General features: G+C 49.3%; 1 protein-coding gene across 5 annotated transcripts in view; it reads left to right on the top strand.

Annotated features, from left to right (window-relative positions):
• The first annotated feature begins 2,478 nt into the window (after positions 1 to 2,478).
• The window catches only part of Zdhhc14 (zinc finger DHHC-type containing 14), a 252,573-nt gene continuing 243,227 nt past the window's right edge, over positions 2,479 to 11,824 (top strand). For all 5 annotated transcript variants that reach the window (XM_026787360.1, XM_013352351.2, XM_013352350.2 and 2 more), the window contains exon 1: positions 2,479 to 4,220. In XM_026787360.1, coding sequence (XP_026643161.1) covers positions 3,976 to 4,220 — 245 coding nt within the window. In that variant the 5' untranslated portion in view covers positions 2,479 to 3,975. The remainder of the gene's footprint in view (positions 4,221 to 11,824) is intronic.

Below are 11,824 nucleotides of genomic sequence, written 5' to 3'. Positions count from 1 at the left end.
CTCTCCCTTTGTCTTAGGTACCTGACCACCCTGAGCGCACATCCATGCCAGCCCGGAGAGATGCACGCAGGAAATCGCCAGGTCTCCTGGAACCCGAACATGCTGCTTTGCACAGTGAACAGGGCCTTCTCCCATGTTGGCTGCTTCAAGGTATCCTGAGAACCCATGAGGAGGGTTGTGAAATGCTTTGAGCCGCTCAGATGAAAGAAACCTCTGATTTTGTTGACAAAACAACCCTTGTTGCTAGAGAGTCCACCAAGTCAGCTGAGAACAGAGAAAGACCACTGGCATCCAAGACACCACCAACAGTGCAAGGAAGGAAGTGCCAAGATGGTGACCGCTTGGTGGCTTTAATTGAGGTGAATGGTAAAACTGTACAGTTAACAGACGGGTAGCAAGGGCTCTCAACTGCTGAGTCATCTTTCCACCCCCTTCCCCAGATATAATTTTAAGACAAATGATTCCTTCCTTTTATATGGAAATGCCAAATATAAAGATAAGCACACATAATGAATAAGAGTGGATGGATCCTCTTACATACTCTGGTGGACAGACTTACCCTAGTGTCCACCCTCCTGAGTGCTCCCTTCCCCTTGCAACCTGTGATTTGCTTTCTGGCTAAGGGAACATGTACATTTGACTCTCATATAGAGCCTGCTTGCTGGCAGACTTTCCTTGTTGGCTTTAAGGATTCTGGGAAGCGCCAAGTTGATAATGAACTACAGGTAGCCTCTAGAAGCTGCAGATGCCCTCTGAGAGCTGGGGACAGTTCCCATGGTTCAATCAGCAAGAAGTTGGAGGCACCCTACACATGCATGAAAATGAATTCTGCTAGGAACCCGAATGAGCTTGGAAGTGAATTCTCCTCCAGGTCACGAGAACACAACCTGGGCTCTACCTTGATGGTGTGGGCAGAAGACTATCGACTTGGATACCTGAACCACAGAGACTGTGGGGTACACTTGTGGTAAAGGCCTCTGGTTTGTGACAATCAGCAATGGCTAATGAAACACAGTTACATCGCATGGCGCCACTTTCCCAGAGTTCCCAGAGTTGTTCCTTCTGGCTCCTTGTGTGTGGGAGGTGGAGGCGCTGGAGTGTCTAAAAGCACATTCTAATCTTTCTGTCATCTCGCTCACAAATACTTTTAGCACACATCCGTAGAGGGTGAACTTTTCAACAGTGCCATATGCCAAAAGAAAGAAAGAAAGAATAATTTTAAAAATCCAGTTTAGTTGAGAATGAGAGTGGGCAAGTATTCTTCCACCAAGTTACACTCCTAACCCCTAGAGAGGGCGTTTTCTATCACCAAGACAATAGATACAACAATCAGTTAAAGGATAGGAAAGAACGCAAGCTTTTACTTCAAATGCCAGTTTTTTTTTAATAGCATAGCTAGCAAGCACTTAGTTGCCTCTGCAGTGTGTTTATTTCCTGTCATAAATATCTCAAACAATTCAAGGCTAATCCCAAATGTCCATTTAAGATCCTTTGCTGGATTTGGTGGAACATGTCTCTAATCTCAGTATGCAAAAGGCTGAAGCAGAGAATCGGGACTCGGAGACCAGCCTATGCTACAGGAGTGAGAACTTGTTTCAGAAAGCACACCCATCCACTCACTAAACAAAGAAAAAGCCCTATCCAGCCCCTAAGAATCGCACTTGCTTTTTAACTTCTTGTGACACCACGACCTATCTTAGTACCACTCCTATTCCTGCCACGTCCCATCTGGTCGCGTTCTTTTCCGCTTCGGGGTAGCCAAGCTTATCTCCCTTTGACACTGCGCACTGAGACGCGCTTTGTGAGGGAAAAACTGAGCTCTGGGTCCAATGCCATCTCTGTCGCCGGACAGCTTTGGAGTGTTGGGCAAGCAGTTTCTTTGAGCTGGGTCCAATAGTGCATCGCAGGGTTGTGGTGAGGATTGCCCAGCGAAGGCGGGCAGTAAGCAGGTGCCCACCCTCACAGAGAAAGCACCTTTCCCAAAGCCGTCTTTGTTGCTCTCCAAACGCTGAGCACCAGAACGTCCAGTACCTTGCCTCCCCCGCCTTCGTCGCAGGGGATGCAGGGACTTGTAGTTTCAGGTCCCCAAGTCACGTTTCCTCTCAGAGCTGGACAGCGAGAGAAGGAACTACATATCCCAGCGGGCTCCGAAAAGAAAGTAGGGCTCGGAAAATCGAGCGCAGCTGCCTAGTGCCTTTTTGCTCTTGGTTACCCTAGTGCACAACCCCAGTAAGCGCTCCCAAACGGCCTAGAAGCCCAGGAGCGCAAAAGCGCGTAGGCGTCTGAGCCCACTGGTCCACCCGACTGTGAGGCTGGGGTGGAGAGAAACGCACTCCAAGCATCCTTTAGACGTGCGGTCCTTTTACTGTGTGTGGGCTCCACAGGGGAAAGGAGAAAGAAGAAAAACGGGAGCACTATGAGCATCAGTGGGGCAAAAGTAGAGCATGAGAAGTGGGGGAGGCAGCGAGCCAAACAAAGCCTGTCACAAAGGGCTTTTAATCCGAAAGAGGGACCCAATCGGTCGCTGTTGGGGCGGACACAGACCGCTCTTCTGTCCCCTGCCCTTCGAGGTCCCGAAGTCTGGGCCGCTGCTCATCACTCTGTCACCAGGCATTCCACCCCCTCTTCTGGGCTCAGCAGAGTTTCCCCAGCATCTCGGCCACGCGTGGCGCTGGAGAGGAAGAGGACGAGTTGGGGGCAGGCCAGGGAAGGTCACGTCTCCGCGCCGAGGGTACTCAGGTCCCTGGTAGTTGCAAGAAGGGTTTGGCGAAAGGCCGTGAGGATGCGCGTGTCCCGAGGCGGCAGCTGCTGCCGAAAATAGTCCGGAGGAGAAGCCTGTAGCGGACCGAAGTCCGCGGGAAGCGCATGGCGCTTCAGTACAGAGGGCAACGACCCGGTCGCTCCTGGGGCGAAGAATGTCACCGGGAGCCAGGCGTCTTCCTCTGGGTGCGCCAGGCAGGCCCAGTTCCCGAGCCCTGCTCTCTGGCCCGAGGGGACTGGGGCAGGAACCCCGGGGAGCCGGTACCCCGGCTTCTCTGGCGAAGAGGAGGAGCAGAAGGAGGAGCCCGGCTGTGAGGCGCGGGCGTCGCCGCCCACCCGGCCGCGAGGAGGCGGACCTGCTCGGAGCGGAGCGCCGCGCGCGCGCCGGGGCTGAGCCTTGCAAACAAGTGTCTGTGGCAGTGTCCCCGTGGCCCTCCGGCGGCCCTCGTCGAGCGAGGGCTGGCTCCTCCAGACAGAAGGAACCGAGGAAGCCCCGGGAGCCGCCGCCTCCACCCTCGGCGGGGAGCCCCGTGCAAAGGGCGGCGGACACGGCGCGGCTGCTAGGCTTGTGGACGCGGGGTCGCCGTGCGGGCAGCGCCCGGCTCTTACCGAACAGCTCCTGACAGAATAACGCGCGTGGCTGTCCCCACCCCTGGGAGGGGTTGCCGGTGCCACGAGCTGCCTCCCAGTTTGCAGCGCTCTCCTCTGGGAGGATCCGTCACCGGGAAGAAGTAGAAGCCACCTGGCCGAGGCGAAGAAGTGGCTCTGGAGGGAGCCGGCGTGGAGTCTGCAGCCTAGTGTCCCCTCTGGGCGCGGCGATCGTGGATCCGCGGGCCGGAGCAAAGGCGCAGCCGAGAGCTTGCTGGCGGCTGGGCCAGGCGCACCGCGATTTGGGGGTGTGCTGGATGGTCCCCCGCGCCCCCACGGGGTCCTATAGCCCCGACCCACGGGCTGGAAGCCACGGAGAACCGCTGCCGCGGGCTGAGGACTAGCATCGTACCTCCGGAAAGCGGATTCTGCTATGACAGCTGGGCTCCCCAAGGGGTTAACCTGGGTGTCCTCGGCAAAGTTGTCGCCGAGCCGGGAGCCCATTTAGGGGTCACAGCGCCGCGGCTCGGGGGCCGGCCGAGTGGCCGGCGGCGGCCGTGGCTCGGCGGGACCCGCACGGCCGGGGGGCTTCTGGGGGTGTGCGCCCCCAGCCGGCTGCCCTCGTGGATGCCTCCCGGCGGCGGCGGGCCCATGAAAGACTGCGAGTACAGTCAGATCAGCACCCACAGCTCCTCCCCGATGGAGTCGCCCCACAAGAAGAAGAAAATCGCGGCCCGGAGGAAATGGGAGGTGTTCCCGGGGAGAAACAAGTTCTTTTGCAACGGGAGGATTATGATGGCCCGGCAGACGGGCGTCTTCTACCTGACGCTCATCCTCATCCTGGTCACTAGTGGACTCTTCTTCGCCTTCGAGTAAGTGGTGGCTTCCAGATGCCCTGCTCCCCTCGCCTTCCCCTGCCTCTACTTTGGCGACTTTCGTTTTCTGGTGTATATTGTTATATAATGCCAATCCGCTCTCCCTGTTTTCCCTTTAAGGGACTGTTTGATTTTCAGCCCCTTGTCCCCCGGAATAACGCCTTGATGGGCAGGGATCCTGGGAGTAAGGAAGAGGGGAGTTGGGGCACGTGTAAGCTGTGCCAGGTCACAGGCTCCTGAGGATTGGGTAGAACCAGGCAGGTGGGTTCCCTGCTCTGAGTTTGGAACTAGCCCAGGTGCAGCCTTCTGGGGGAGGGGTGTGGGAATTTCTTAGATGGGGGGGCAAACTTATCTCCCCCCACGCTCATCTCCGCCGCTAAGGAAGTGCAAGGCATCTTCTTAAGCCTAGTTGGCTAAATCTTGTAGTCAGTTAGCAGAATAATGAGGAATCTCGGTTATTTCAGGTTGAAAGTGTGGGTTACCGGCAGTGTCCTGTGGTAATTTCATTTTTCGTTCTTCTTGTGCCCCTGATCACCAGCCCCTCACTTATTGAGAGCTGAGCGTTTTCCCTCTTGATTTCAAAGAAGTTCCCCAACAGATCATTCAGGAACAGGTGGAAGACGTGAGGCCTGGAGAGGAAAACGAGGCACTTCATGGCCCCTCCTGATTCCAGAAAGAACCCTTCGGGACTTTATCCTGGGGGTGGAAAACGTGAGTCTTTAGGAAAATCAAATTGGGCTTAAGCAAGATCCTTCTGGCAGCTGAAGAAAGGTCTCATTCATTAGTAGCCATTAGGTAAAGAGTTTAGCCATACTCCAAATCCATAGCAATTGCTCTGATTGCGTTATCCCTCCCCCATTCGATGCACAATAAAAGTTCCAGCCTCTCCCCAAACTTTCAGAAAGAGCTATGTTTATGGAAAGATTTTCTTTGCATTGTCCACATCCCATCTATTATAGGCATGATAATGTTTCCAGCCCTTTCCGCTTCTTCTGTCTAGGGTAATCTAAAACCTACTATGCTTGTTTAGGTTTGTCTTTAACAAGTACTAGGCCCTGACTTTGATGTCTCCAGCTTTCACCTTTTCCCCCCTTTACAGCCCCCGCCTCCATTTCTGATTTTGGATGCCTAGGTGTCTCTTCAGTTAGCTTTTGTGCGTGTTTGAGATTAAACTGATGGCATTTGTTGGGGGGACCTGTGGGCTGACCTGTGGGCTGGAGGGAAGGGATAAGAGCTTTGCATGCAATGCCAAGAAGTCATACTCTGTGGAACCCCTGTTGTTTTCTTGGGTGTGCAGTCAGCCAGCTTCTTGTCCCTGCTGACTGGACTGGTGGAAATTGGGGGAAGGGGTGTAGGGGCTCCTAGGGCGCTTGTACTCTACATCTGGATGGTAGTAAAGATGCCACATGTTTAACAGAAACACCATCTCCTTTGCAGGAGCTTTAGTTACAGGTGGCTTTATTTGGAGAGTGTTCAGTATGCCTCTATTGTCATAAAAGGCTTCCGGTAGACTCGCATTGGCATTTTAACTCTTTTGGGGGGTTCTAAGAGTCTGGACAATTAGATAATCTTCGTGTGGGAGTTCTAGAGCTTCAGCTGGGAGTGTGCTGCATGCAGGCTGGTAACTAATCCCTTTTGATGTGCATCCAAACCTTCACTGTGTGCTGAGAGACCCCCCCCCGAGTTATTATGCTCTATCTTCTATTTTCCTGTTCAAATGTAGCTTCTAACCAAATCATCATATATTCATTTTCACTTCTTGATCTCTCTGTATGTGTCTTTTTTCAAGAGTTCCCCAAAGTCCTCACTTGCAGCTTGTTAAGACCCTCTGCTGTGCCAATGTTGTGCTAGCTGAGGGCTGTAGGAAGAACCGTGGGCTCCGGGCTTTTATTAGACCCTATTTGCAGCATCATTTTATGTCAGCTGGGAGTTGGGGTGCGTATGTGTGTGCATGCTTCCTCTCCACCACCAGTGTTGCTGCGACTAGACAAGCTGAAGCTTCAAGAGAGGAAGAGGCCCATCCTTGTGTTGTGCTGCAGCTGGGAAGAATCATAGGTCTGTGCAAACCTCAGCCTGTCATGATTTGATCAGGCGTTGCCATTGCATTCCATTGTCATGGGCACTGATGTTGTCTTAAGTTTCTAATCACTGCTAGAGACAGAATGAAATCAAATTATTCTAACCAAGTTAATTTGCGAGAGACTCAAAAACCAGCTAGCCACGCACACAGGAAATGTGATCAAGAGGAAATGCCAATATTATCTGTTCCCACTCATCTTTTTCCCTGTCATCCTTTAATTATTATTGAACACATATTCTGTGGTTCCCTATTTTGAGTGTTTTCTTTCATGCCTTGGTAGATTTTCATGTGAACGTTATGTCTGACTTATGATTGTGGTAAAAGACCCTAGAAAAATAACTGAGAGGAAGACAGTGGCTTCTGGCTCACGGTGTCAGAGGCGTCACCCACTGTTCATTTGGCCCACCGCTTTCACACCCAAGGAGAAGGGTAACATGGTGGCCGGCAAGACCATGTGCTCAAGGAAGGCTGCTTACTTCGTGGCAGCTAGGAGACAGAAAGAAATGGGCACTTCGACCTCCTTCCTACAATGAAGCCCAATCTCCCACCACCTCCCAATGGTGCTGTCATAACTCTGCCCCTTGCCCTCCTCCTTCCCAACCTGGAACGGATGGGTGAGGAAGTGAACTCACCAGAGCTCAGCGATGGGTACTGGTGGTGACTTCAGCCCCCGGAGAACGGCAGAGGAGAGAGGGAGAAAGCAGCCACAACACTGGCTGTGGGAAGGCTGCTGAGCACAAATCCAACTCTCCTTAGCTTCACACCCATCCTGTTTTCTGCACAGCGTGGAATCTGGTTAGAGGCAGAAGTTTCAGAAGTGCAGATCATAAACTTCTTGCCAGCAGTATCACCCTCAATTAAGTGGTCATTTTAAAATAAACTTTGTGTTGGTTAGGGTATTATTATAATTTATTATCAAATTGACACTACCGTGGATCACTTGGGAAAAGGAACCCTCAACTGAGGGATTGCCCAGATCACATTGACTTGTGGCCTTGTCTCTGAAATAGTGTCTTGATTAATGATCAGTAGGGAGGGCCCAGCCCACTGTGGGTGGCCCCATCCCTCAGGCAAGTAAGTATGGGCTATATAACAGAGAGTGTGAGCGAGCAGCATCCCTCCGTGGTTTCTGCATCAGTTTCTGCTCTGACTTCCCCGAGTGAGGGACTGTCATCTGGAAGTGTAAGCTGAAGTAAACTCTTTCTTCCCTAAGGAGCTTTTGCCATGGTTCTTGACCCCCCCCCCAAATATCATTGGAAAATATAGCTATTTACACTACGATTTATAATAGTAGCAAAATTACAGTTAAGAAGTAGCAACTCCAATAATTTTATGGTCGAGGGTCACCACAATATGAGGAACTGTATTAAAGGGTCGCAGCATTAGGAAGGTTGAGAACCACTGGGTTAGAGTATTTTTATCATAGCAACAGACTCCAGACTATGTCAGGTTGAAAATGAAAGCCAGTTAGCACACCTCAACTTCCACGATCTACAAAGTGCGATTTGTAATATCTAGCCTTACATGTTAGTATTAAAGGGGACAGTATTCTCAGGATGGTGTCTGGTGTGGAGCAACGCAGACTACATGGTATGTATTATTACATTAATCCTCCCAAGGAAGCCACCTACTCCTTGAGAGTCTTGAGGAAGGGTGCATGTGGGTTAATAAGCGAGAGTGTTGAGATAGCTTTATTAGCATGGAGAAACTGTGGTGTCGTGCAGTCCCTTATGGGAGCAGCGACCTTTATAAAAGTCCCTCGAGCCCATGTCAGCAGTGTCCTGGATCTCACCCCTGCAGAGTGGGCGGCCTGCAGGGGTGCTCGAGGAGGTGTCCCATCCACACCTAGATTCTGTCTCCATCCTGGGAGCTCTCGTCTTAGAACTGTAGACCAGCTAAGAAACTACCGGCAATAACCAGCTGTAACTCTGCTCTTTCCAAGCAGGTCAGGGCTGCTTATCTTTCTGCCTTTATTGAACATATGGAGCACTGGTGTAAGTGGCAGCGTTTCATAGCTGGCATTTAAGACAGAAGGAAGGGACGCTGATGGCGGCACTGTCGAGATATCTCCCTGCTCCTTGAAGTTACTAAGAGTCTCCTCCAAGTACCGTCATTCCCACAGCCGCAGAATGGGGTTTAAAAGATCAGTGAACACTGTCAGTTCCTTTGCCTCTGAATTTTGCACACATGCATACATGCAGCCTGTTCTGTCACGGCTAAAAATCTGGAAGTGAAAAGCCTTTGTTTCTAAATATCGGAATTTTCTAGTTACTTCTCACAGGGGTAGAAAGAGGGACCTGAGAGGGAAGCCGAGTGTTTCAGGTTCTCGTGTGAGGTGAGGGGAGGCCTGCGTAGATACTAGACATGACGCATCTCCTTGTGACAGGTTGCGGGTATTGCTGGAGTCCAAATGTCAGAATTTGGGAACACTCTGAAAATCTCTGCTAGAAGTCCATTGGCGTTTGTTTCAAAAAGCAGTGTGGGGCCAGTGAGATGGCTCAGCAGTAAAGGTGCTTGCAGTCAAACTTGACAACCCGTGTTCGGTCTCTGTGACCCACATAGCTAGGGAGAACTGGCTCCTGCAAGTGGCTGTGTCCTCCAGAACACATGGCTTGGTGTGCATGTGCGCGGGTGCGCGCGCACACACACACACACACACACACACACACACACACATATACACACACACACACACTGAATAAACAAATCCTAAAAGTAGCCTCTCTCTCTCTCTCTCTCTCTCTCTCTCTCCTTTCTCTGCCCACTCCTTCCAGAACCCTCTTCTCTTACTTCTTCCATCTTTTCTTGACTTGTTAATTTAGCTAACCCCCTCTGAACTAAATGAAGAGCCATTGGGAATCAGTAGAGCTCGGGTCTTGCTTGCCTTGGCAATGGTACTTGGATTCTTTCTTGGTAAATAAAAGGTGTCACTTTCTATAATAATGATATTGTTCTAGGTGGAATAATCTTTATTATCTTGTAAGGTATTAGCCTTGTAACATAGGCTCCTAGTTTGTGTTAGGAAGCTCCCCCATCATAGCAAAATGCCTGAGATAACACATGAAGAGAGAAAGTTTATTTTGGCTTGTGGTTTTAGAGGCTCCAGCCCATGGTGTGGTAGACCCATTTCTTTTAGAACTCGGGTAGGGGTTCTAAATGACAGTGGTGGGCAACACATCGCAGGATAAAACTCTCCCTTTATGACTGAGAAGCAAAGACGATGAGAATGGAGACCTATAATCCCTTCTGAGAGGATGCCCCAATTATCTAAGGACTTGCCTCAGCCCTGCCTGCTGACGGCTCCACCACCTCACAACAGTGTTACTCTAGAGACCAAACCTCTAACTCATAGGCCTTTGGGGGAGCATTTGGCATCAAGATGTAGCTGAGGCTGCCTTCTGTAAATGATTGCCAGTTCAGTAATGCCTCTGCCATGCATGGGTTAGCTCATTACAGAGTGGAGATGCAGCTCTTAGGACCATCTTCTCTAGCTTCTCCTACATAGAGTGTATCTGGTTTTGTACCTTTCTCTGAAAACATCTACAACAGGTCATATCTTCTTCTGGCCAGATGCTGGTTACATTATGCTCTGCAAAATACCAGGAGACTGAGAGAAATGGCAGCAGTAACCCTGAGGACCTTATGAGGCAACGTTCCCTATCTACACAGTGATGGGCAAGGATGTATGTGAATCACAATGGTTCCCCAGGAATCTTAAGTAACTTTAAATCTTCATTATAGGCCGGGCATCGTGGTGCACACCTTTAATCCCAGCACTCAGGAGACAGAAGCAGAAGGATCTCTGTGAGTTCCAGATCAACCAGGTCTACAGAGTGAGTTCTAGGATAGCTAGGGCTGTTACACAGAGAAACCCTGTCACAAAAAAAAAAAAACCAACAAAAACAAATGAACAAACAAAAACTTTATCATAATCTCCTACATGACAAATGCCCACTTCTTTGTGCATGTGGTCACCACATGCATGGTCCCTGAGGGTCCTGATGTTCTGTTCAGTGCTGGATTCCCCGGTCCCTACCACAGTAGCAGGTACATAGCCCACACAGCAAATGTGTGTTTAGTTAACTAATCATAGACTGGAAAAATATTAGGAAACTTCTCTGTGTTTTAGTTTTTGTACTTGAGGAGATTGTATGAATAGAAAAAAATGCATAATTAATAATGGATTATAAAATTCTTTTAACAACTATATTTGATACTTTTATGTTAACAACTCTATTTGACGTGAGTCTTCTGAATTCAGAATCAAGCAGCACCCTTTTTCAAATGTGTCCACTGAAGCCAGAGAGGTTTTCTTATTGACTCAGGAAGCTAGTCTTAGAATCAGGGTGTTCACTGGCTTAGACTGCTTTCTAGTATTTCTTTATCTCTGCCCTAAATGTTGTAGGCAAAAAAAAAAAAAAAACACACACACAACACTCTGATATCTATATGTGTGTTGTACACACATGTGTGGGCTATTGCACACAAGTGTAGGTCAGAAGCATTGGATCCCCCTGGAGCTGGACTTAGAGGCAGTTGTGAGTTGCCTGATGTGGGTGCTGGGACCCAAACTTGGATTCTCTGCAGGATTAGTGCATGCTCTTAACGGCTAAGCCATCTCTCCAGCCCCAGCCACCCGTGTTTTGTTGCCGTCTGTCTGGGTAGGAAGTGATACTGTGTGTTATGGAGAAGAGATTCATGTAGGTTCCTAAAATAGGCTAGTGATGCTTAATTATTTAATGGACCATATCTGCATATCCTGGAGATTTTTCTTTTCTGCAGTATAATCTTGTACATGATTTATTCATGACAGAGTTATTATGTCTTAGCAATAGAATTTAAATGAAGGATTTCAAGGAAGTATGCTGTTCTCCTGTAGCTGGGCTTGATAGCAAATCCAGAACTGTTCACATAGATACTTTAAAGTTAGTTGCATCTAGGATATAGGGTCTAATAAAATGTCTGTTTGTTCAGTTGCTCAGGTAAGGGCTAGGAACCCTCTTAGGTTCTTATTTAGTTTTTCCTTAAATGTAAAAGACTGATCCCACTTCAAATATTTTGTTAAATTTGAGTCCAAATCTTATAGTGTGGCAATGCTGGTCTGGAACTGGAAATCTTCCTGCCTCTGCTTCCCAAGTGCTGGGATTATAGGTGTGTGCTATACACAACACGTTCTCAAATATATTTTTCAAAACACTTTTTACTTGAGTTTTAATTACATATGTAATTTGTGCCTGTGTGTGGGAATTTGCACTGAAGTGCAGATGCCCAAGGAGGTGGGAAGCGGGCGTTGGATCCTCTGGCGCTGCAGTGAAGGGTTGAGGGAGTATGTTTGAGGCTTGTGGTGTGGGTGCTGGGGATTGAACTCAGGTCCTCTGAGAGAACAGGAAGTGCCCTGAACCGCTGTGCCTTCTCTCTAGCCCTTCAAACAGATCTTTAAGATCTCTTATAGTTTCATTTTAAGTTATTATACAAAATAATGAATTTCACTGCATGTTTTTCATTGTACTTTATAAAAATA

Source organism: Microtus ochrogaster, linkage group LG9, assembly GCF_000317375.1.
Source record: "Microtus ochrogaster isolate Prairie Vole_2 linkage group LG9, MicOch1.0, whole genome shotgun sequence".
NCBI lineage: Eukaryota > Metazoa > Chordata > Mammalia > Rodentia > Cricetidae > Microtus > Microtus ochrogaster.
The sequence above is the reverse complement of the archived record's forward strand: the minus strand, read 5'-3'. Positions and strand labels throughout refer to the sequence as shown.